This window comes from Numenius arquata, chromosome 16, assembly GCF_964106895.1.
Source record: "Numenius arquata chromosome 16, bNumArq3.hap1.1, whole genome shotgun sequence".
Lineage (NCBI taxonomy): Eukaryota > Metazoa > Chordata > Aves > Charadriiformes > Scolopacidae > Numenius > Numenius arquata.
This window is the reverse complement of record NC_133591.1, coordinates 3815340-3839150: the sequence shown is the minus strand read 5'-3', so window position 1 is coordinate 3839150 and position 23811 is coordinate 3815340. Positions and strand designations below refer to the sequence as shown.

General features: G+C 39.9%; 1 protein-coding gene across 2 annotated transcripts in view; it reads left to right on the top strand.

Annotated features, from left to right (window-relative positions):
• Nucleotides 1-23198, top strand: part of PTPN11 (protein tyrosine phosphatase non-receptor type 11) — a 28349-nt gene extending 5151 nt beyond the window's left edge. The window contains exons 3-16 of one of the 2 annotated variants that reach the window (XM_074159613.1): nucleotides 810-1004; nucleotides 2158-2350; nucleotides 3572-3688; nucleotides 4214-4327; nucleotides 8025-8121; nucleotides 8736-8815; nucleotides 8940-9098; nucleotides 12337-12468; nucleotides 13332-13486; nucleotides 13754-13821; nucleotides 14434-14585; nucleotides 18020-18132; nucleotides 18343-18444; nucleotides 19492-23198. In XM_074159613.1, the coding sequence (XP_074015714.1) occupies nucleotides 810-1004; nucleotides 2158-2350; nucleotides 3572-3688; nucleotides 4214-4327; nucleotides 8025-8121; nucleotides 8736-8815; nucleotides 8940-9098; nucleotides 12337-12468; nucleotides 13332-13486; nucleotides 13754-13821; nucleotides 14434-14585; nucleotides 18020-18132; nucleotides 18343-18412 (1645 nt within the window). In that variant the 3' untranslated portion in view covers nucleotides 18413-18444; nucleotides 19492-23198. Of the gene's footprint in view, nucleotides 1-809; nucleotides 1005-2157; nucleotides 2351-3571; nucleotides 3689-4213; nucleotides 4328-8024; nucleotides 8122-8735; nucleotides 8840-8939; nucleotides 9099-12336; nucleotides 12469-13331; nucleotides 13487-13753; nucleotides 13822-14433; nucleotides 14586-18019; nucleotides 18133-18342; nucleotides 18445-19491 lie in introns of both variants that reach the window. The other variant, XM_074159612.1, reaches the window with a different exon arrangement.
• Nucleotides 23199-23811: the final 613 nt, after the last annotated feature.

The following is a 23811-nucleotide window of genomic DNA, read 5'->3' as shown; positions in this document are numbered from 1 at the left end:
GCAGAGATGATCTGAATTGCTGATCAAACCCATGCAAGGAAATGCTATCCAGACTCTCTTCTTACAGGAAAAGTCAGCAAGTTTTTAAGGGCAACTGTGGTGCTATTTCAGCTTCCAAAATAGGCCTTTTGTACCATTTGTCCCCTGAAACTGTGTGTGTAGTGGTAGGGATGGGGAAAGAACGGCAAGAGGAAGTAGATAAAGGAAAAAGGAAAAGTGGGATTGGTGATAAGATTAATGCTGCTTGGATACCTTTGAGATAATGGGCCTTGTTGAACAGAAGGGGACTCTTTGGGAGAGCTGTTCTTCATTAATGCTAGAGACTGTGGGAGCAAATAGCTTACAGCAGGCAAAGGCAACTGTTTACTGAAGAGGAGATCTTAGCAATTAGTGTGAAATTCTAGGGAAAGGAGCAAAGAAGCTCTGATGGGTGTTATGATATGCTCAATTCTTCTCACCCCTCCACCCTTTGTGCTTGAGGGTGCAATTCTTGGGGGTCTGAGGGACTTCTGTTGGAGATCGTGAGACTATGGAGCTTAACACGGGTTTTAAGGATCCCTTTGTTATAGAATTAAGGTTGGTTTTTTCCCCTATTCTTCCTGACTGTTGAACAGCCACTTCTTGCAAGCCACTGTAATGTGGCTGAAGCACACTTCAGAGGTGCACTGTCCTAGCTATTCTGCAATATTTCATTGGTAAAGTGATGCAAATGTAAGTATGGATTTCTCCAGCAGAACACTAAATAGAAAAGTGATTGATTGGAAATCAGCTGATTTGTGTGGGTTTTTTTTCTGTGTTTCAAATATTAGACGAACTGGAGCTGTCACCCACATCAAGATCCAGAACACAGGAGACTACTATGACCTCTATGGAGGAGAGAAGTTTGCTACGTTGGCTGAGTTAGTCCAGTATTATATGGAACATCATGGACAGCTCAAGGAAAAGAATGGAGATGTTATAGAGTTGAAATACCCGCTGAACTGTGCTGATCCTACATCTGAAAGGTCAGAAATAGTGGTGAAAACCTCTGTGTCCATGCACTTAGTAAATGCATGTGTTTGTCCTTGTTAATGCTTCCGTTTGATGGAAGGGTGGCCACTATCTTGTACTAAAAGTGGTCCCACTGATTTCAGTGAGGTAACTTGCAAAGTAGACTAATAAACATGATGAAAGGTAAAATAATCTAAGCCCCAGAACCTATTTTCTTCATCGTTCTTTCTGGTGTGATACAATACTGAGAAGGAGGGCATAGTTCCTTTTATTTTTACTGGGAGAATGTTTTATTATAGAAGTTCTCCTAAAGCTTCCTGAAGCTGTTATTACTGCAAGGAATTCCCAGGTATATTTCTGGACATAACTTTATACAATTTTTCCAGTAGTGGGCATGTGTGTAAGAAAGTGAATGACATGCAAGTCCTCAAATTGCTCAAACTCATGTTTTTAGGAGCATGGCTAAAAAGGAGAATCTGAGACTTTAGACTTGATATCTACTTGGGAAGCATGTGCATGTCAGAAATAAACCTCCATGGCCAGTAAATATCAGTTTATTTTCATAAGTGAAAAAACAAGGAAAGATATTAAAGCAAGTTCTCTCACTCCTCAGAATGGCTTGCATTTAACAGTAGTGGGGAGGATTATTGCCTTTTTGGCCATGTTTCTTGAAGAAATGAGATTGATGTAATTATCCTGTCCAGTTCCTAATGTGATGGAAGGGTAAAGTCTCAAAGATGCAAAGTTCCCACTGGTTTATTGGGAAAGTGCATCTTCATGAAGGAAATAAAAAAAGAAGAAATGCCTTGACTGAGGAAGGGGTTGCAGCGTAAGCTTGTGTTTATTGGACACCAGGGAATGCATTTGGAGTGTTGTAAAAGATCCAAATCAAAGCTTCATTTGAGGCTTGCATGAAATGCAAATGTCAGTGTTTGTGGAAGTGCTTGCTTTGAAGTGTTTCTGTAATCACTCGTGTGTATGTACAAGCACACCTCAAGGCTTATTTTGCTTTTTCTTTTTATAATCTGTGAGGCTTTCTCTGGACCTGGACACTGTTGTTCAGTGTACACAAATGTTTTGCTTTATTGTAAATATTTAGAACAAGCAGATTCAGCCATGGCTGGAATAACCAGTAGGGTACCTCTCTGTATTTTACTTTATTTAAAGGTGGTTTCATGGGCATCTGTCTGGAAGAGAAGCTGAAAAACTATTAACAGAAAAAGGAAAACATGGAAGCTTTCTTGTGCGTGAGAGTCAAAGCCACCCTGGGGACTTTGTTCTTTCTGTCCGGACAGGAGATGATAAAGGAGAGAGTAATGATGGGAAATCTAAAGTGACACATGTCATGATTCACTGCCAGGTATGATGAAGCACGAGTTTCTTTAACAGGGCTACTTCCATGGGCAGTGGGTTTATTCTAACAGAAGGGCCCTCTTACACTTCACTGCAGAGAGCTGAATACATTTCCCCTTTCCCTGTGGTACTGTATATGCTATATATCATCTGTTTGATTGAATTGACTAATTTGATAGCATCAAAATTCTATTAGTGTGTTGTTGTTATTTTTTTTTTTGACTGCTTGCCTGACTAAATCATGTCATACTATACTACGCTGTCAAGTACCTTCTAATAGATTTGCTTTTGATGGCATCAGAAGGCTGCCTCAAATCCTCTGCTGATGGAGCCTTTCATGTTCATGAATCATCTTAAGGGAGTTGCAGTCTCCTGGATAAATTACATGAAAATAGAGTAATTGGACAAATAGAGATCCATCCGAGTGTATCTGTTTCTCCTGTCAGTTTATAAAATTGCAGCTGATAAATGATCAACATTCTGTGAAAATTTTGAGTATTGAATCCAAGGAACAGCTTTAAATCTGAAGCTTGAATTTACTATAAGGTAGTTCTTCACTGAAGTACTATTAAATTGTAATCTTTTGATATTTTCATAATGCCCATGGGTTGCTATTTAAAAAAAATAAAATTCTGTTATTCTAAAAGACAGTGCAAGACCGTAATTGCTTAAAAACAACTGAAATGCAATAGCAGAAATAGTTTGGAGATAGAATTGACCTACCAAGACTGTAAAACCTAAACTACCGGATTTTTTTTTTTTTTTTTGAGAAAACCTCTTTGATTTGCAGTTATCTACTAGTAGCATTTATGACTGAGGAAAATAGCATTGCTTCCTTAAAATAGGGATGGTGGCTGTCAATACCAGCCTTTCAGGACCCAATAATACTCTTTTAGCCTTGGAAATCAATTCAAGCTCCTATCTCCTGGATTCTAATCGTGTAGCTCAGGCAGCCTGATTGAGCTGGCTCAATCTCAGTTCAGAAGGAGTCAGCTCTCCTGAAAAGGCAGATAAAATTATTTTCAATTAGATGACAAAAAGGGTAATGTCCTACATAGTGTGTGTGTTTCTTTTCATTATGGTTCTACCATCCCTTAACAGAAGGATTTTACTAGATTCTTCTACGTATGGTTTCAAAGATAATTTCTTATATGTTGCATAGCCTAAAGATGATATTAGACTTCATCTTTTCAAATGCCTTTATTTTAATGAGCATCTGTCTTTCAAGGATCTAAAATACGATGTTGGTGGAGGGGAGAAATTTGACTCTCTGACAGATCTAGTGGAACATTACAAGAAGAACCCTATGGTAGAAACTTTGGGCACAGTATTGCAACTCAAGCAGGTGAGTGAATGGAGAAGATGCCACTAAGCTTTGTTACGTTAAGCATATATTTTTGAAGTGCAGGCTTTTCCATGCGTTCTGTGAGACATCATTTTTATTTTTTTCCCTTTCCTTATGCACAATTGTAGAATTAAACGTAATGAAACTGGCTGAAGTCACGCATTTAAATGGGAACAATTTTTTATATGCCGGTGAAGGATAGACTCGTGTCTCTGATGCAGTGCAGAACTTCTTTTGGTTTCATCATGGTCTGTAGGGATTGTAGGACTAATCCAGAAATGGGACAACGTAATGTACTGAATAACAACCATGAGAGTTTATCTAAAAGCACTTGTTCCCTGCCCCCTTCCTCTCTACCCTCACTGCCCTTCATTGTTTGAATTGTAAAGTTTTGAAGTCCAAATAGATGCCTGGACCCTCGAATTGCCTATATGAGGTGTATTTTGTGTAGGGAATTTGTGTTTTAACTTTCTTCTCACAGTTGTTATTTCTTATACCTTGGTTTAATGTTTGTATCTTTCTTAGCCTCTGAATACTACCCGTATTAATGCTGCAGAGATCGAAAGCAGAGTGCGAGAGCTAAGCAAGCTAGCAGAGACTACGGATAAAGTCAAGCAGGGCTTCTGGGAAGAATTTGAGGTACTTCATTGCATTCCAAGTGTTAATGGTATTAAATTTCTACACTAGTAAAAAGTTAAGTTTGTTACTGCCTTCCTGTCATTTTCTCATCTCCCCCTCCATCGCTTCAGGTCCTTGCTCTTGCTCCTATCTCCTGTGTCAGGTGCAGCATGGGTTAAAATTTTACCAGTTCCACTGTTGTGTTTGCTAGTAAAATGATTGAAATATTTGCCTTTTTTCCTGATTCTGAGAGCTAATGATTCATTCAGTACCGAGCCCAATCCCTCCTGAATATCCTCCCCATCACAAGACAGCCTTATGTACAACTGTATCTGGCCAGCCAAGACAATTAATCAGATTCACGCCTGTGTTCTTTTTCTTCATGTGGACAGGAAGGGGTCTGTAGGTTGGATTAACCTTTCTGGAGGCAAAAGACTACCTCCTAGCTTACGTTAGTTACTCTTGGTGACCTGAGTGCTAGTACAGTAGCGGTATCTGATGCGGTTGGAGTGTGTCAGATGGATTGTGCATATGAAGGGGATTGCGCCGTGCTTTCCGTTGCGTGTGTCAGTGCAGAGGATGTTTTGGTTTGGATACCATTGCTTTAAGGAAACTTCAGTGGGATTTCTCAGTCAGTAAGTGCTCTTGCCCTTGAGTTTGTGGCTTTTTGATAGCTGTTTTAGGAGATCTTAAAACTATTGTGAAGTAGTGGCAGTAGCAAGCTCTGAGATGATGCAACATTGATTATCTGTACTCCTTGGACTCCTGGAGATTTATTTTTATTTTGTTCAGGTGTTTCATTTCTGCCTGCAGCCAAAATTCCATTTCCCTCCCAGAAAGTAGCATCGCCTTTCCTGTGCACCTCTTTTGTGTGTAACAGAACTGTGCTGGCCCAGCTCTCCCTTTCTTTGAAGCATTAATGATTTGAGGGAGCTACTTATGTTTGAAAGCAAATATAGCCAAAACTCTTAATTTTTCAAGCGAGGCAAATGAAGTATAAGCGTTAACTAACACATTCCACGCTACTTGAGACTAGCCTGGGCCCTAACCCTTCTCTGACAACTGGAGTCACTTACAGCTGCGTACACGTGATGGTCATAGCCCAAAACTTTAGAAATGTCTTAAATATAATGGACTGGTTTATACCGCACACACAAAGCTATAGTGGAGTTTGGAATTCCACCAGCAGATGGCAACAGGAAACTGGAAAGTCCTGATCTTTGACAGAGGCTGGTTTTAACTGTGTAATGCTATTTTGAGAAACTTCTTGAATACTGATGGATTTGCAAAGCAACCATTCTTGAGGAAACTCTTTTTTTGATCAGAAATATTAATTAGCTGAATATACTGTCCAGTCTGTTTTGAGGTTATTGTCAGGAGGAGAAAAATAAATCCATTAAAAGCAAAAGACACTTATCAAAGAGATAACATGTTTCACTAACAAATGTGGATGGAATATAAGAAGGTGAGGTCATAAAATGAGGATTAAGCTTTCTTCTCTCTCTTCCCCTGTGCCCGATGCAGGGTGGGGCAGTTTGATCCAGGGCTGCTGAATGGTCAGAATCCCACCTGGAGGAGGCAGCAAGCCAGCAGAGGCTGCTCTGGCCATTGCTGAGGACCTGGGACTATGTTCCACCCCGTCGCTGGAGTGGTGGATCTCCTGGGGAGCAGTTCTCATCTATCGCTTGTGAACCTCACCGGGAGGTGAACTGGCCTCAACCTTTGAGTTGCTTCTCTTGCAGAGTTCAACACTTGAACTTTGTTATGGGGCCTGAAGGGTCAGAAAGATTAGCCACACCTGCTCTAATGGCTAAAACTGGCATATGGGAATTAGCTGCTTTTTTACAAAGACCGATTAGCGCTGTGCTTTATCATATCATGATACAGTCATGTATATTGTGCCTGTGGTTTGGCCTGAACATGCATTTGCAAGTTAGCCAAGCTAGGGGTGTCTGTTGGCTTCCCTGTATGCTCTAAGCATACCTTACTCTTATTCAGAAGGCATAAAAAGGAAAAACTGTGCCCTGTTGGCTTGCCCTTCTTGTAACTGGTGCTGGCTTACTAGAAGGTATGTGAATTAGTGGTTGGGAATTTTTTTTCTTGAGGGAATCGCTATTGTGTGGTGCGTTTAGGAGTGGATTGTTGATTTGTCAAAATATGACTGAACTATTACTTGATGCCGATGACTTCTTTTCTGACCTCTGGTCTTTGTTGAATAAATTTGTCTTGCAATGGATTTATCAGTTGGTGCTTTAGAAGCAAGGTGTTTTCCTGTCTTGTGACTTTCCTGAAGAAGTGTATTTGCGAGCAAGCCAGAAGTCTTACAGAAGTAAATGTAAGAAATGAAAAGATTTTACCTGTGAGACATTCCACTTCTCTTTCCCCTTCACTGCTGTTCGTGAGGTCAGCGCTATCCTTATTTTTTTCCCCCCACTGTTTTTGGAAATGAAGCAATCTAATAGCAGTTTTAGTGTTGTGCTTTTTCGTTCACCTCAGGTAAGCTGTAGCTGTCAGCCTTGGTGGCAGGAGGTAAGGGAGGAAACTCCAGGTTGTCCGTGGATTTCTGCCTGTGCTGTTTATGATTTGGCAGGCCAGATGGTAGTTATAAATTACTTGTCTTCAGGCATATTTAAGAATGTACCTCTTGTCCCGTGAACCACTAGACAGAATTGTTGACAGTCCTTGTAATGTTTTTGCTTCTGAAAAATGGCTGTTTGGTGAGCTTAATGCTTGGATGTTGTAGTGAAATTGAGGACTGTGTTTCAGATTTATTGTTGAATTGTGTACATCTCTTAATGGGCTTGTTAGAAGTCGCCGCTGCTCATGGATCTCTCCTCAGGGATGCTCAAAGCAATAATAATTAACTGTACGAAGTGAAGATTTGTTTGAAGCTGTGGTTTCCACACACTTAACTGTTTCCTTTTTCTTTTTTTTAACCTGCTAGCAAAGTTTAACTTTCCGTTCTTTTGCTGGAGGCAAAGAACTGAAGGCCTGGAGGTATCCGGTACAGCTTGGGTAGAGAAGCACTGGATCACAAAGTGCCTTACTCCTTTGCAGGCTGGCAATGGTTTGGATGCATTAGTTACTAATCTTTATGGGTACTAAAGCCAGTTCGGTGGAAATTTTTTAACTCCTTACCTGCCTCATTCAGTAAAAAGGAGAAGTACGATAGTATTCCTTCCTAATTTTTATGTTCGGTGAGAAAACCTAGTGATAGATATGTTTATTTGCGCTTGCTCTGTAGAATGCTGCTTGTGTTGTTTGGTTTATTTATCGTGCCTTTTAACATGGCCAGATTTCCACAGACAAAATTTTGTTGTGGTCCTTTGTCACCAGTTACATTTTCCTTGCACGGTGTTTTGCAGCTAAAAGCTTTAAGGGATCAACTTGCCTCTGCTTGCTCAGAACAGGATCATGAGCACTTGCTGGTTATAGTTTGTGGTTTAAAGAAGCTTTGAATTCATAGGTGTTTATAATTATTGGATGGAAAATAGCTTGCCTTGTCACTCATGCTCCCGTGTTTCTTCTACACCTTGGAAGCAATGCTGTCCTATGTCTGAATGGAGAAATTCAGTACCTCTCTCTCTATTTCTGACTATCTGGCATTATAATCGATTATCATCGTTTTTGTGAGAAAGGATCACTATAATGATGGTGAAACAGTCCATACTTCATCTGTACTGTTATAACTTAAACTTTTTGTACTGTTTTCATTTAGACTTTGCAGCAGCAAGAATGCAAACTTCTCTATAGTCGTAAAGAAGGTCAGCGTCAGGAAAACAAAAACAAAAATAGATACAAAAACATTTTACCCTGTAAGTATTAATTTCTTTCATTATAATGTAAGCCTGCTACTTTTCTATGCTTTATTTTCTTAGCTCGTAAATACAGGGTTAATTAAGCGCCACTGTGCTTTTTCTTCTCTTTAGTGATAATTTCCCCTCTCATGTTGTCACTATTAGCCCATGCAATTTCCAGTTTGTCTTCAAACACTCGCACTTTGTAGATATCGATATTTCGATTCCCAAATACCATTTTTATCTTCAGCTTTCATTTAAAAGCATCACATCCCTAAATGGTTATTTAGCAAACTGGAATGCTTAAATTTAAGAGGATTAATTTGTGGTACGAAACTGCATGATGCAAATCCAGCGGCCGTTTGCCTTGGCTTTAGTGCTTGACTGTCCACGTACTCATGAGTTACTGGGGAGCACGAGCACTTCTTTTGATCTGGCTTGCTATGAATTGGCCACTTGTTTTTAAGAAATGGCAAAAGAGGAAAGGTTGAGCATTCTAGCTGCTAATTTACTGATAACTTAATAGCGTTTGGTAGCAGTAAAAAATGTACCTGTCTGTGGGATGTTTAAAAATAGCTGTGTGTTCACAACTGTAGGATGCAAGTGCTTAACTCGCATATATATTCTTCCAGTTGATCATACCAGAGTTGTTCTACATGATGGTGATCCAAATGAACCTGTTTCAGACTATATCAATGCTAATATTATTATGGTAAGTAAACTCCTACCTACAGGAGTCTTGTTGGAATGTCTACTCTTTAACATACTCACCTAAATCCAGGTTAGTCTTGTTATTACTGTTTGTCACCATTTGTTAAATTGTTTTTTTTCTCCAGCCTGAGTTTGAAACGAAGTGCAACAACTCGAAGCCAAAAAAAAGCTACATTGCTACTCAAGGGTGCCTACAGAATACCGTGAATGATTTTTGGAGGATGGTGTTCCAGGAGAATTCTCGAGTTATTGTTATGACAACAAAAGAAGTGGAAAGAGGAAAGGTAAAAACAGACTCTGAAACTGGCCTTAGGAAAGGTCATGACATTTGAATGCAAGTAAGGACTAACCTGACTTGGTTATATTGGTTTATTTGCTGAAATCTGGTGTGCTGCCACTGCCTTTGGAGACCAGGAAGATGCTGAGCATCCTTTTTTTATTGGTGCCTGTGGGAGTTGAGGGTACAATCCTATCATAGACTACCCTTTTTTAAGGGTTGACTGATTAATTTTTAGCTACTGAATGTGAATCTATGTATTTTAAAATTATTCAGGGAATGAGGCACTGGAATGTGAGATGTACCCAAACAGGCATTCTGCTTGCTTGAATGGATAAACTGCCTGTTCCTGTAACAGAACTATTGCCATTTATTTTAGCTTTCCAAGCTTGTATAGACTTTACTAGAAAAGCAGAATTGTGGGACTTCATTACTATAAGAATAAACTTAGATGATTTTGCTTCTTACCTAAAAACTACAGTACAATGTGAAAGTTACTGCCCCAGAATCACCTCATTCGAGTCACATTTACTAGACTCTACTAGAACGCTGTTCTCTCTTCTGGCTTTACTTTCTGTGCTTGAATTTGATAACATTCTTATTCCGTGCTGAGCTAGTGACTACGACTGTAACTGTACCTGGTTACGAATCGCTCACCCAGTTGTGATTTAGTGCTTTTATTCCTAAAGTCAGGTCCTTTGCCCTGTTCTGCATAAGCACAACTGCCCGTTCAGCCTCAGGAATCCGTGAGCCCCTTGTGAACTGCTCTGGCAGTATTTAATGCTCTGAAAGAGGAATTTTTCCTGCAGTAGTGCATCCCAAGAACCTGTGTTTTACCTTTTAAGTGCAGAGGTCTTGTCTTATTCGCTGTCTTCTAGCAAATCGGAGGCTTGGAATTCGATGATCTTTAAGGTCCCTTCCAACTCTAACCATTCTATGATTCTATTACTCTGTTTCTGGGTTCGAATGACATATAGCAAGAAAGAATAGGAAATAGTTGAATACTGGTATTCTGGCAACAGTCACATTCTGCTTCCTGCATATAATGCAGGTTTATCTTTGGAATGTGTTACTTCTGATCTTTTTTCTGTTTAGTAAACAGTTTCTGTTCTTTTTTTTTTTTTTAAGTTTCTCTGCTTTTTCCACGTACCACTGTCCGCTTTTTCCAATAATTTGGTGATGTGTTTCTGGATAGGAAGTTGTTAGCTTGTTAGATGAGTGTCACTTTTGGAAAAAAAATTGAATTTAAAGTATTGCTAATGTTTTTCTCTGGGTGACTGATAATTGCCAGGATTCCTCACCACTGCCACAAAAAAAAGACACTTTGTGTATATGTATTGAAGGCAAATACCAGTAGATTTTATGGGCTTTTCTTCCTAGTCTAGGTACCAAAGCTGCCATTGGTGGTGTTTGTAGAAACCATTAGACTCTGTCTTGTGGATTTTTTTAGGCTTTGTAAACTTCTGCCTATTCATCACCTTTATTAAAGGGCATGATTTGTGTTTCCTTCCTGAGAACACAGTTAAAGAGGGAGGTGCTACGCCTTTCCAGTGACCTTCATCTTAGATCTTTCTCTTGGAAGAAGAGAAATAAATGACAGGGTTGCTTTGGAAGAGTTGACTTGCATACATTTATTTTTTTATTTTTTTGGATAACCCACGAAATGGCCTGGGCTCCTCTGAAGTTTCTCCATGATTCTTCCCAAATTTTGCTAAGCCTGTTTTTTATACGGCTCTGGCTGTATAAAACATTTTAATGTCTGATTACTTAATCAGTGCTGCATGCATTGATTTTTTTTTTTTTAATTTATTTTTTTTATGCCTATTTCACTTGTTTGATAATTGCAAATAACAGTCCTGATATAGAAGAAAAACTTCTTATCTCAGGCCAAGATGCGTTCAGCTGTGCAGGAAGGAGACAAACCTCTGCAGCAGAGATGACTTCAAGAGCGTGTTGCCTAAGGAAGTGAGGAACATCTCAGATCTGCACAGAGTTCTGAATATGCTTTAGAATGCAGTGTAGAAGCAGCAAATACTTACAAATTAAAATTGTGGTGTTTTGGAGGCAGTCCATTGAGCTGGTAATACATGCATCTCCTCTATCAGACTAAAGCTTGTTTTAACATTGTGTGTCACTGCTCAGACTCGCTCTACCAACTCCTCTCGTGTCCAGAGTTCTGTATCGATACAGCGAGTTACGTTGGTGTAGCTCGTACCTTTTGGGAGGTGGCAGGGAAAGAAGAGGAAAAGTAACAGAAAAGCATCTTGTTGCCGAAGTAGGCTGGGAAGCATGTGTTCAATCATCTCTTACTCTATCTTGTGTTGGCAGAAGGAACTTTCTTCTTGCCATGTTTTCTCATAAATATGCAGTAGTAACTGCAAAGGGGAAATGTTTCTCCGTAGTACTCGGTGTTGGGTCTGCGTTTGCTGTTGCTGGAAGCTGCATCTATATACCCTTGATAATTTCTCATTTGATACTATGCGGACTTGTATTACACTCACAAGCTAACAGGAGTCGCTCTTTCCTGAGCTTTTAGAGGAACCAAATGAAAGTAGTAATAGGTGAAACCCACTTTTCAGTGGATGGAATATATCCCTGGCCAAAGAAAATCTCGAGAGAGAAGCAGCACACCAAAAGCTCTAAATTTCAAAACCCACAGACACAAGAGGCTTTGCTCCCCTGCCACGGGGAGCAATTCTGTGTTGCTTTGGTGATTGAATTAAAGAGCTATGTTAGCCCTTTCTGCTCGAAGTGATGAAAAAGCAACCATCCAAGTTTCATTTCTGCTAAAAACGGCTTATACCTTTGACTTGTATTTATTTTACAGGCTGTTGAGTTTTGATTGTGGAATAGCCTGTAAGCCTACAGCATTCCACTGGAAATTCTCTGTATTTCAAAACCCGTAGCTGGGTTGGAGATAGAAGTAACAATATTTTAGTCTCTGCGTTTTGAAACTATTGAGACAAAGCAGGTACTAAGATGATCATGAAAGTTGCTAGAAGGAGAGATTTCCTGTACCTGTTTGTCTGAAATCATCTGCTGTTTGTCACGGGGAAGAGAAACTTCCCCCTAAAATGTACTTTACCTCTTTACCTTGTCAGCCAGCTGTCCAGTTGGCAGAGGTAATTGTCCTCTGTGATCTCTGTATCCTCTGTTCAGAAATGAAAGCTTCAGAAATGTGTTTGTAAACCAGTTTATGAACCAGCCTCCTTCTTACTGATTACTGTTTTTTTGTAATCTTGCAGAGTAAGTGTGTCAAATACTGGCCTGATGAATATTCCCTAAAGGAGTATGGTGTTATGCGCGTTAGGAATGTGAAGGAGAGTGCAGCACACGATTACACGCTAAGAGAACTTAAACTTTCTAAAGTTGGGCAAGTAAGTATGTTAGTAACTCTGTCCTTTTCGTTTAGGTTGCAGATCACAAAAAAAAATGGCAAAAATAGACTGCTGCTTTGGAATCAATAAAAGCACTAAGAGATTAATATATTGAGCCCTGTCTCTTTCTTTGAAGCTCCAGGTTTAGTTCCATACATCTTTCTGTTTGTCCTTGGGATAATTGAAGATTCTTATACCTAAGCACTTTTTGGCAGAAGATGCATTGCTGCAGAGCTTTGAGGAAATTTGGAAAGAGGGATGATACTTTTAAGTAATCACACTTAAGTCTAACCAGGCATTTGCTGCCTTTCATGGAGATGGTTGCGTGTGGGTCCAAGTACATTGGAAGTACACTTAAGGGAAGCAATAAAAAAGATGAGGAAGGAAACGGTGAACTGGTGTTGAAATAGCACTTCCTCATTAAGGGACAGTTTGGATCAGGGTGCAAAAAGACTTGTGTAAGAAGCAAATTAGCAGGATGTGTTAGATTGTTACGTCCATGGGATGGAACTGAGTGGGAAGAAGTGCGTAAGGTATGAATGATGAGTATGGCAGATGAAGGTCCCTTGCTGTTGGTCACCCTCAGACAGATCTTTGCCATGGTTTCTAAAGGTGAAGATGGAAATGATGTTGGCAACAACTGCATGAGAAAGAGGGAGCTGAGGAAGCAGGTGGTGTGATTTGACTTGTCAGGCCAGGAAGAACTCTGGTTTGTTCCCTCCTTTAGGGTTATGGTGCTGTGGATACTGAGAAGCAGGTTGGACATGCCACCTTCTGATCTGACTCAAATTTGGCACATACATGCTTTTAGCTGGCTTTTGATCTAAGGATGTTTTTTTCACGTGGTGGCATCTTCCTTCTAGGGGAACACAGAGAGAACAGTCTGGCAATATCACTTCAGAACTTGGCCTGATCATGGAGTCCCGAGTGACCCTGGTGGTGTGCTCGACTTTCTAGAGGAGGTGCACCATAAGCAGGAGAGCATTTCTGATGCGGGACCAGTTGTGGTCCACTGCAGGTATGGTGGTGCACTGCACCTTTCCTACTACTTGCTCTCTAGGCCTGTGGAGTTTGTTAGTCATTAGCGCTTTTATGACTTCTGTCTCTTCCATGTTATGTTGATTAAGTCTCTAGTTACTTTTGGCTGTGTGGCTCGGTTTGACTCTGGCTATAATTTGGAAGTCTAATGTCTCTTAATGTTAGACTCTTACTTGGACTAGTGTTTTGGTGTCTGTTCAGAAAGAGCAAAACAATTAACTTTTTTTTCCCCCTTCTCTTTTTACAGTGCTGGGATTGGGCGAACAGGAACTTTCATTGTGATTGATATTCTTATTGACATAATCCGAGAAAAAGGTAGGTCCCCCCTTTTTATTTTCCTGTGGGACAGTGACAGATACATCACAGTGAAACAACAGAAGTGTTTGTAGAATAGAGAGGTTCTAGTGATGCTACAAAGCAGGCGTGTGTGTTTGCCATGGAAGGGACTTGCTTGTTCTTGATTTAGCTGGAATCAAAGTGCTGAAATGCTGCTTTCAGCTGAGGATTAGCCAGGAGTCTGATTAGATTTTTCTTATTTTTAGAGTTTATTTTTCTTTTAAAATCATTCATGAGTGTGTGGCTGTCAATGTGCTCATGCACACTGAATTTGAGTAACTTGTTTTCAGAGAACAGTGTTGTCTTTATACATAAACTGCCATAAACACTAACCCGACACGTATGTTGAGCTGTGTTGCATTTAAAGTTGTCTTGGCACAGTGTGAAGTGATGCAGTTTTCTCCCCCAGGAGTGGTTTCCACATTATCCTGCAGTTCTACAGATGTGTGTATTAGTCGTCAAGGTCAAATCCTCTCTGTTAAATGTTAGCAATCTTGCTTATTGCAAGATCATCATGGAAGATGAGACCAATCTCTCCTCCAAAGACAAAGTTTATTTTGCTGTTCTTAACGTTCTGATGATTCCGCCTAGGTGTGGACTGTGATATTGATGTTCCAAAGACCATTCAGATGGTGAGATCGCAACGGTCAGGAATGGTTCAGACAGAAGCACAGTACAGATTTATTTACATGGCAGTACAGCACTACATTGAAACGCTACAGCGCAGAATTGAAGAGGAGCAGGTATGTTTGTCCTAAATATAAAATGTTACATAGGAACATGTTATCATTTGAACAGGGAGCAGAGTTGCTCGTTTGCTGCTGCCTGTTACTTTTGGAGGCGTGACTGCTGACTGTATAACCAACACCTCGTGATAAGGCTGGGTCTGTAACCTCTTAACCCTGTTCAGAGAAGTTAGCCTGTGTTTCAATTCTGTGCTTAAGAATTTCTTAAACTATGAGGTGGAAATAGAAAACTGTAAAATAAGAACAGTGTGTTTGGCCACTGGCAGCCTGAGAGACTTCTCCGTATGATTGCAACTAGTGCTTGTTTACTTTCCATGAAAATGCTTGCATGTATGGGATCCTATCCTCCCTGTCCCCCAGTCCCTGCACCCCAGATCTCAAATTCTGACTGAAAGATTAAAGAATGAGTGTGGTGATCAGTGCAGTACAGTGTCCGACAAAAAGCAGTAAAGGAGTGATTTGGTGTAGTAAGATGAGAAAAGTTTTGGAACGTGTGGTGACAACCACCAGATCTTCACCTCACTCTTCCTGTTTTAAGTACTTTATGGCACTCAAATTCTACAGTCTTTTACAGAAGTTACCTCGTTTTGTAATAAAGAACTGATACTCTACTTGCTGCTTCTTTTGTTCTCTGCCCTAACGTGTGGTCATCTGGGATTTTTATCTTTTTGTTTTGGAATTTCAGTATCTTTCCTTGTGCAGCTGGCTTGCTGCTCGGAAGGAGATAAATCCCCCCAAGTTGATGGGACAGATGTGTGGAGCTGCACGGTTAGCACAGTGCCAGGTGTAATCTCTGTTCAGAGACAGAGCGTGCCAGCTCGGGCTTGGCACTCCTGTCTGACTTCTGGCTGCTTTGGAATGTGGCAGAGCTTATTTTATATTTGCCTACATGATGTAGATGCTCTGTTCAGCAGAGAGGAGAGAGGCTTTATTCCTCTCCCCAGGACAGCTGTTGTGTGCTCTGATGGTGATTAGACACAAAGTGAAGAACAAGAAATCCCTCAGGTGGACTTTTTTTTTTCCTGGCTTTGTTGTCTCACTTCGCCTTAGAGCTGCGTCATATCTCTGCGTGTGTAATTATGCAAGCCTTGTATCCTCAGCTTTTTTAATATGGTCTCTTTTTGCTGCTGCCATTTACAAAGTAGGTCTGTAACTCTCTCTTGATCGTTGTAATGGGATTTGAATAGTATTTTGATATTGAGTGGAGCGGTGTAGTTCTCCTATAGCGATGAGGCTTAGTTAGTCGTGTTTCATCCTCTATTCTGTTACTAGATTAGAAGGCAAGGCATAAAAGTTTGAGAAACTGGAAATAAAACATTGCTTTACTTCAGGAGGTCTTGACCTATAACTAGGGTTGGTGGCAGCTACAGGAATAAAACAATATAGAACTTCTCCGACAAAAGCAAAGCTTTGTGGTGACTATAGAAACTAATGTCCTGAAAAAAACATGGTGAATTGGGATCCAAAGCATCTTTTGATAGAGCAGAAAAACAAATTGGCCAAGTAGTAGAATACTGTGCAGAATGCTTGAATTTCACCCCAATAAGTTTGGGAATGAAACGCTGTGTTTTGAGAAACTTTAACTTCTGGAACATTCTTCTCTACGCTTGCTTTAATTACAGTTGCAAAGGTGAAAGTTGGGAAAAAAACCCGGTGAAGTCAATTAGAGCACCTTTGTAGGAAGCAACACGAGGTCACGCTCCCTGTCTGCTTTTCAGGCTGGGTGAACACAAGCTTTCTTTTCTGTTAAGAAATTAGGTAGTCACATTAGCTGGCCTGTTGTCATGCAGGACTCACAACCAGCTGGACTGAAGAAGTGGATACATGAATATCTGCATCCGTTCATATAGATGGGCCTCCTTTTTGTTTGTAGTCAGGAAAAAATTTCTCTGCTCTGCTGGCAGTCCCTCTTGCATTGCAATGCCGAGCGCCTCAATTTTTCATAGAGTTGTGTTAAATATTGCCTGTCTTCTTACAAGTGTAGAAGAAAAGCAAAGTTAATTTGTTTTAGTTGTTGTTTTTTTTCTTCTTACATCTAGGAAACAAGTAGTTCTTACCATACTTCTGTTATTCTGAATTATAAAGGATAATTACAGTGAATTAAGTGGAAGGAAAAGAAGCTAGATATCTACTTTTTCTTGGCTTGTTTTATCTGTTTCAGTCAGCCTAAGTAATAGAACTGACTGAATCTTTTTAAATTGCTTTTACTGTGCAGTACATCTGTCACTTGAACTGCCATTCATCACGCAGTTTGGGGTGGGAGGTGGAAATCAAGCCCTAGTTTTGGCCTTCAGAATTATTATCGGCAGGTGAGGGGTCTGTAGCCATAACACTTTAGAATGCAGCAGAGTTTGAACCTTTGCGTTTTGTTTAAATCTTATTTTTTAGCGTTAACCTTCCAGGTAATTGATCTGGACTGGTGGCCTCTTTGAAAGTGGTTTGTCAGGACTAAGAAGGAGGCTGAAAGGGAAGAAGTTCAGTAAAACAACGGAACAAGTTGAGCAAGTTTTGAGCAAGTCTCAGAAGGCCATCTCGGAAAACTTCTGCATTGCTAGAGCGAGTGTTCTTAATGGAAACTCAGCAGCCAGAACTCCCCAGAGGCTCTGACTCCCTCTGTTGTGAGATTGATTCAGGCTGGTTATTCAGTACTTGTTTGAGCATTTAAAAACAAAACAAAACAAAACCAAACCCACACCCAGAAACAAACAAACAAAAGAAACCAAACAAAACCCACCACCACCCAAACCCTGTACCCTGAAAACTTTTAAAGTGAGGCTTTAATTTCTCCGCAGGTTTCAGTGTATGTGTGTGCTGTGAATGTTTATCTTGAAAAGGAAAAAAAAACATATCCCCTTTCTTTCCTAGTGTAGCTTTGCTTGCTGGAGCCTTCAGTCTCTTTAGATGAATGCCAGCACAATTGGCTACAGCTTGTAACATATGCTGCAGAACACAAATAACAGCTTGGGTTCTTTTTATATCAAACCTAATGGGCTAAGATGTTGTTTTATTAGAGATCTTGCAAACAACGTTGTTACTCATTTGGCCACATCTCCAAGCTGGAAATAAGGTCAGTGGGAAGCCCACTGGCTGGTACTGTCTATTAAAGAATGAAGTGTGGTTTCTTCTGCCAAGTAAGATGAAGATTGCGTATGTGTGCTGGTTCATAAGGTCGGTACGTTCTGGAGATGGTGGTGGAAAGAGGAATATTGAAAAGTGAGGCTTTTCAAGTGTAACAAAGAGCTAAAGCCAACCTTTAGGTCCTTTCTATGTTGTGTGTGTTATCTACAGAATTGAGCTCTCTTCTGTTCATAGACAAACCTTTCTTCTAAAAACATACATGTCTAGTTATACATGTAATTTTTGCACTACTTCATTGATTGTTTTCCATTAGTAATTCAAAACCTGGCTTTTTCTTGTGTTTTGCTTCACAGAAGAGTAAGAGAAAAGGTCACGAATACACAAACATTAAATATTCTTTATCGGACCAGACAAGTGGGGATCAGAGCCCACTTCCACCCTGTACCCCAACCCCAACGTGTCCAGAGTAAGTTTGCTTCTGTTGTTAGTGTCTAAGTTTTGAACTAATCTTCAGGGACCTCATGAGTTATCACAGAACCCGCCCTAGACTGTTGCTCTGTGCTTTGCTCTTGAACTAAATTGAGCAATATAAATTGTCACTGAATTGCATTGGCGTGTACAAATGCAGTTTTCTCCAACTAGATTCTTTGGACTGTAAATATTGGTTTCCTTTCAGAATGAGAGAAGATAGTGCTAGAGTATATGAAAATGTGGGGCTGATGCAACAGCAGAAAAGTTTCAGATGAGAAGATGTACAGAGACTTCCATGCAAAGGCAGGTACGTGTGTTCAGGAGGCGAGTGTGCTTGTCCAGCCTGGAGTTGTGGGGTTAGGAGAAAACGTACACAAACCTGAACTTTGAGAAGAACTACAGGAAGGACTTTCTAATGCCTGAAATGTATGTAATCTAGCCCCCTTGGGGCATTTAAATTCCAGAAGCTAATTTTGATTGAGTTGTGTTCCGTGTCTACCCTTTCAAAACAGTGTGGAATATCAACTTGGTAGTTTGGCCTTTGTTCTCGTGCCCCGACCCACCAGTCACAGAAGTTGGAAGTCTTTATAATTCAGGAGTCTGAAACTGCGTATGCTAGCAAAAGATGAGTAGCATCTACAGTCTGAACCGCCCATGCCTTTTATGAGTGATCTTTGCTCCTGGTCGATCCTAAGGATTTGTGTGCATCCAAAGAGACTCAAAGAACAGTTAATCTCATGCTCAGCCTCATAAAAGATGGGATGAGCAACGTTACTGCTGTGCCTGTGTGCTGTGAGCAGTCGGGGTAGTATTTTTGTCATACTAGGGAAAATTAAATCCTTGCTTTTGCTGGGAGAGAAATCTGTAGATTCTCTTTGTTAAGTTTTAAATAATCTGTTACGATTTGGTTCTTGCAATCAGACAACTGAATATATATATATATATTATTGGTTGTTAGCTAATAACCAATATCTGATAATTCAGTTAATGGGCTGTGAATGGGCTTTGAATTTAAGGTGTCTTTAGTCATTAACTTCTTTTAGATTTTAATCTAAAGCCTTTTGTTACCTTCCCCGCTGTGTTTTCAAAGACTTCAGAAATCCTCTTTTTCCTTTTCCATTTGGTAGCTGTGTGTTTCATCCATTTAGTCCAGGGATCTTCTCCAAGTCCATACACAATCTCATCGTCCACTCCAAAGTACCACGCAGTTTATAAGCAAGGTTTGAGACTTTTGGTTGAGTTTAAGGCTTTCTTGAGTCAAAATTGAGCACTTATTTCTTATTCTGATGTTATACATAACTGCTGGGTTTTTTTGTCTAAATAATTTTTATTTTCTTCTCCCTTCCTTTCCCAGAAATGAATATGTTTTTAAAAAGGTCAAGAAAGAGACAGAAGAAGCTTCACATGAACGGTGAACTCTGAGGGCTTGGTACCTTTTTATTTACAGTTTTAATCCTTCAACAGTAGGCAAAACTTAAGACCATCTAAAGATTGTTTATATCTCTTCTCTCCGATACCTGATTTACAATTGCTCATTTTCCAAATAAAAGGAAATCGTTTCTACAATGTAGACAACTACTTTGTAGAGTCAGTTTTGAATCCAGCAAACTATTGGACTGTCATCCATTTGTTTTTTAAATAGTATTTTTGTTTCACAGTATGGTTATTAGTTGGGTTTTTTCCTTATTTGAGCAGTTGTGGGATTTTATTGTTTTGGGGGGTGGGGGGGTGGGAAAGCAATGATATGGATAAATCCGTTACACTAATGTAAAATACTGATGGGAACAATACTTGATTGTTTGAAAACAGTGGATCACCAGCGTGAATAGAATCACCTACATGATAAAATTAGTCCTAATACATTTCAAGCTCAGACTGAGTTTCATAGAGGTGAACAGTTATTGATATGAAGGTGCTTTTTGTGATAATTGATGGCTTTGATTACGACTTAGCTGAGTGGCTGGATGGGCTATTTTTGAGTAATTATGCAAGGTAGCCTTTACATCAAACAAAATTTCTTTCACGTGATCTCTACCCAAAATAGAAATTTACTGTATCTCTCAAAAGACACAGTGGCCTAGTGGTTTGTGAGGGCACTGTCTGTGTTAATTTGTCCGTGTTCGTCTGTTAAGCAAGAGATTGAACTTGTAGACTTGAGGTCTTATTTTTAAAAGTTGCATGTTGACACTTTGCCAGCATATTTAAAACAGTGAAACAAGTGACCCACCGTGCAGGCAGTTACCTTAGGGTAAGGTAACCCTTTCCCCCTTCTGCTGGGGAGGTGGAAGATGCTGAGCCTTCTGGATTTTTTTTTTAGTAAGGCCTTATGCTAGTGTAAGGGGCTGAATTAAAGTTGTGTGTGGGGAAAGCAGTGCATGGGAGCTAGCTATCCACTAAAATTGCCTTAGCTGGGAAGGGCAGCACGGGCAGGAAGGCCAGCAGGCTTGTTCTGGTTCCTTCCATCGGGCAGGAGTTTATTACCGTTCTACCTGAAGTGCCTTTCAGAGCTGCATTGAATTTGCTGTCCCTATTGGATTAAAAAAAAATAATCACATCCATCTGAAACCAGTTCTGATTGTTGTCAATGAGACAAAGCCCTCTTCTAGAGAGCCTAGAAGGGAGAACTGCTGTTAAGCTGCCAGTTAATTGGGTTTCTTCACTTCGTTTGCTCTGTCCAGTTATCTGGACCAGAAGCTCCCCGTGAAGCCATTAGCAGCTGCGTGTGTGTGTTAACGGCAGAATCGGTCCCTAGGAGCGGGTACCGGCGGTCTCTTACCGATGTCTTTCCCCATGTTTCTGGGGAAGTTCTGTGACTTAAGCGGTGTTAAGGAATTATTGCCATTTTCATACAGCAAGTGCAGGTGGTGAACGCTGCGTTAAGTTGCTGTATGCAAGGGTGCAGGGCCAGCGGAATTGCGTTATTGGCCTTACTAGTGAAATTATGCTAAAGCCTGGAATGTAATTAATGCAGCTTTGTGAAAGGTTAAGTGGGAGATTACATTACCTTTTCCTGAGAGTGCTTTGCAAAATCAAATATTTGAACACTTTGTTTGAACTGAATGAAGGTGCTTCTTTCATGTTTAGCAGAATTTTGTTACTTTGCCAATTGTCCTCTTTGTCTTTTGGGGCTTTGGGGTTTTTTTTGGTTTTCTTTTTTTTTGTTTGTTTGTTTTTGTTTTTGTTTTTTTGGAACTCCTGTCACCAGCACACCATAATACATGTTTTAATGTCATAGCCTTATACTTTAGTCATAAATACTGGTGCCCTTCCTAGATCTAAAATTTCTCGTCACGATGAGAGAGAAATCTATTCATTTGGTAGTGAGATACCTCTTCTACATCGCCTGCTTCCTCTCCTGTCCCAATTTGCAGCTTCATCCTGCTGAACAGGGATCAGTTATAAGTGTTGGTATTTGTATAGAGCAATCGACAGCAATTAAATCTTTGTCTAAAGTTAGACAAATTCTACACTTCATACATTATAGCAAGGTGGAAATGCATGTTTGGGTTTGGAGCTATTCGGCACCAAACTGAAAAGTCAGGGGAAAAGTCAAGAGAAGCGAGGGAAGGATCCTGAATGAAGCTGAACTCTGTTATGAACTCAGTTAATGTCATGTGTCTTAAAAGGTTGACCTGTATAAGCAGCAATCAGTTCCATGGCCAACAAAGTTGCCTCTTTTGACCTCATTTTATCTGTTTAGAACCTGCCGCTGTAGGATTTTTTTTAATTTTTTTTTTTTTTCTTGGAACCAGGGAATTCTTACTGCAGAATGTCTATTAATCCTGGGGAGCATATGGTGGAAGAATGTCAATGAGGGGGGAACGGAATCTGAAAGATTGTGAATAAATACTCCTCTCTTCACTGGAGTGTTGGGCCCTGCTGAATACCAAAAGGGGAGACATTGCTAAATAAAATCTGCCTTTCACGCACCAGCAAGAGAGGGATGATTCTTCAAGTGTATTTTAAAATTATTTTAAACAATGGCTGGGGTTTATGACAGATGAAGCAAGAAAGAGAAATGTCCTTTGGTTCAGGGGAGATAAATGAATGTGGGTTTCAGGTATTGCTAGTGAGTTTTTTAGAGAATAAATTTTAAGCATTGATTTGCAAGCTTTTGCTGTATCAATGGAATGGAAAAGGGATGCAGTTCTGAAGTGTTCTGTTGTAGAAGACTTTATACCACAAGGGAAACTTTAACCCAACTCCTAAGGCACAATAATTTATGCCAGCATGAATTTGCTGCAGACTTCATTTACTGAATGTTTTATAGCATACACTTTAATTTCAGCTAACGATTGTTAGGGCTGATTGGTTCTCCTATTAATCCTGACCAAACTTTACTTTCTGCTCTTAAGATATGTGTTTGAAACACGATTAACTAGGATACGGCTAACGAAGTTGTACAACCTGTTTCCTTTTTTGTTGTAGGAATGGGAAAAATCACAGCTGGTACTAGGTTGTGTTGTCAGATTTTGATTTTCTACCCATAACTTCCTTATTTCAAATTAATTTTTAATTTTTCCCTTTTAAATAGTGAAACATAATTAATAATTTCAAGCCTGTTTATTTATGACATTATTGTGATTTTTTTTTTTTTATTACAGTACTAAAGACTAATGAAAAAGGATCCTCTTATTAGGTGGAGTAGACCTTGCATTTATTTTTTTTCCTGCAATGTATGAAGTATTGTACCAGAGTATTAAATGAAATGTAATATTTTATTGAAAAATCTCTATCCTTTAAAAGGAATACATTTAGGATGTCATCAATTTGATGTGAATCATGTAAATGTTGATAATGCGCTGTTTATTATACATCTAGTGTTTCAGAGGACTCACTTAATTGCCTTTTGCCCACGTACATTCTGTAGACCATTTACAATTGTCAAAATGTGACATTAAAATAATAGTTCATGTATAGAAATATTGGTGGTTGTCCATTGTTTTCTGTGCTGGTATTTATGGGTCTTAGTTCAGCTGCTCTGCTAGCTGCATTGTGATTTTTATTGCTGCGAAGCTATATTATCAGAAATAAAAGCGTATCTGTAAACATCAGAACTTCAAAAAAAGGAAAAAAAAAAAAGAAATTTAAAAAAAAAAAAAAGAAATAAAAATCGTTTTCTTAAGATGGTTTGTCAGTTACTCTGTTCTCCAGCTTGCAGACAGAAAAGGTGGTGTTGTGTGGGCACTAATCTTCGAGCCGAGATGATAGTGTTTGTGAGTCGTACCGCTGAGCCCCCCGCCAGCTGAGATGCTGTTGGAGGGAGCAGCCGCCCTTCCCCAGAGCCAGTGGAGCAAAACTCTTTACTTAATACGATGTATGTGAGCGTTTATCTGCGTGTTCCTGCCAGCTGGCTGCCCCAGGGGAGGTTCTTGGGGCTGGCCAGGTACCGCCTCTCCTGTTAGCTATCCATGGCTTTGTCCTGTGCTCCTGGGATGGTTGGGTGTCCCTGCTGCCTCCTGTGTTCTCTTTCTGCTCCACCTTCAGATAATTAACCTTTATTGTTTCTTTCCTGTTTATTTATTATTTTTTTAACTTGGTGTGGAACATGCTTAAAACTGGAATGGGGAGGATTGGCCTCTCTTTTTTTGTGATTAGTGTATAATCAATCAGCTTTAATTGGGGAAAAGGAAGGATGCTCCTTTTCTTTCTCTGTCCACATCACGCTTAGCTG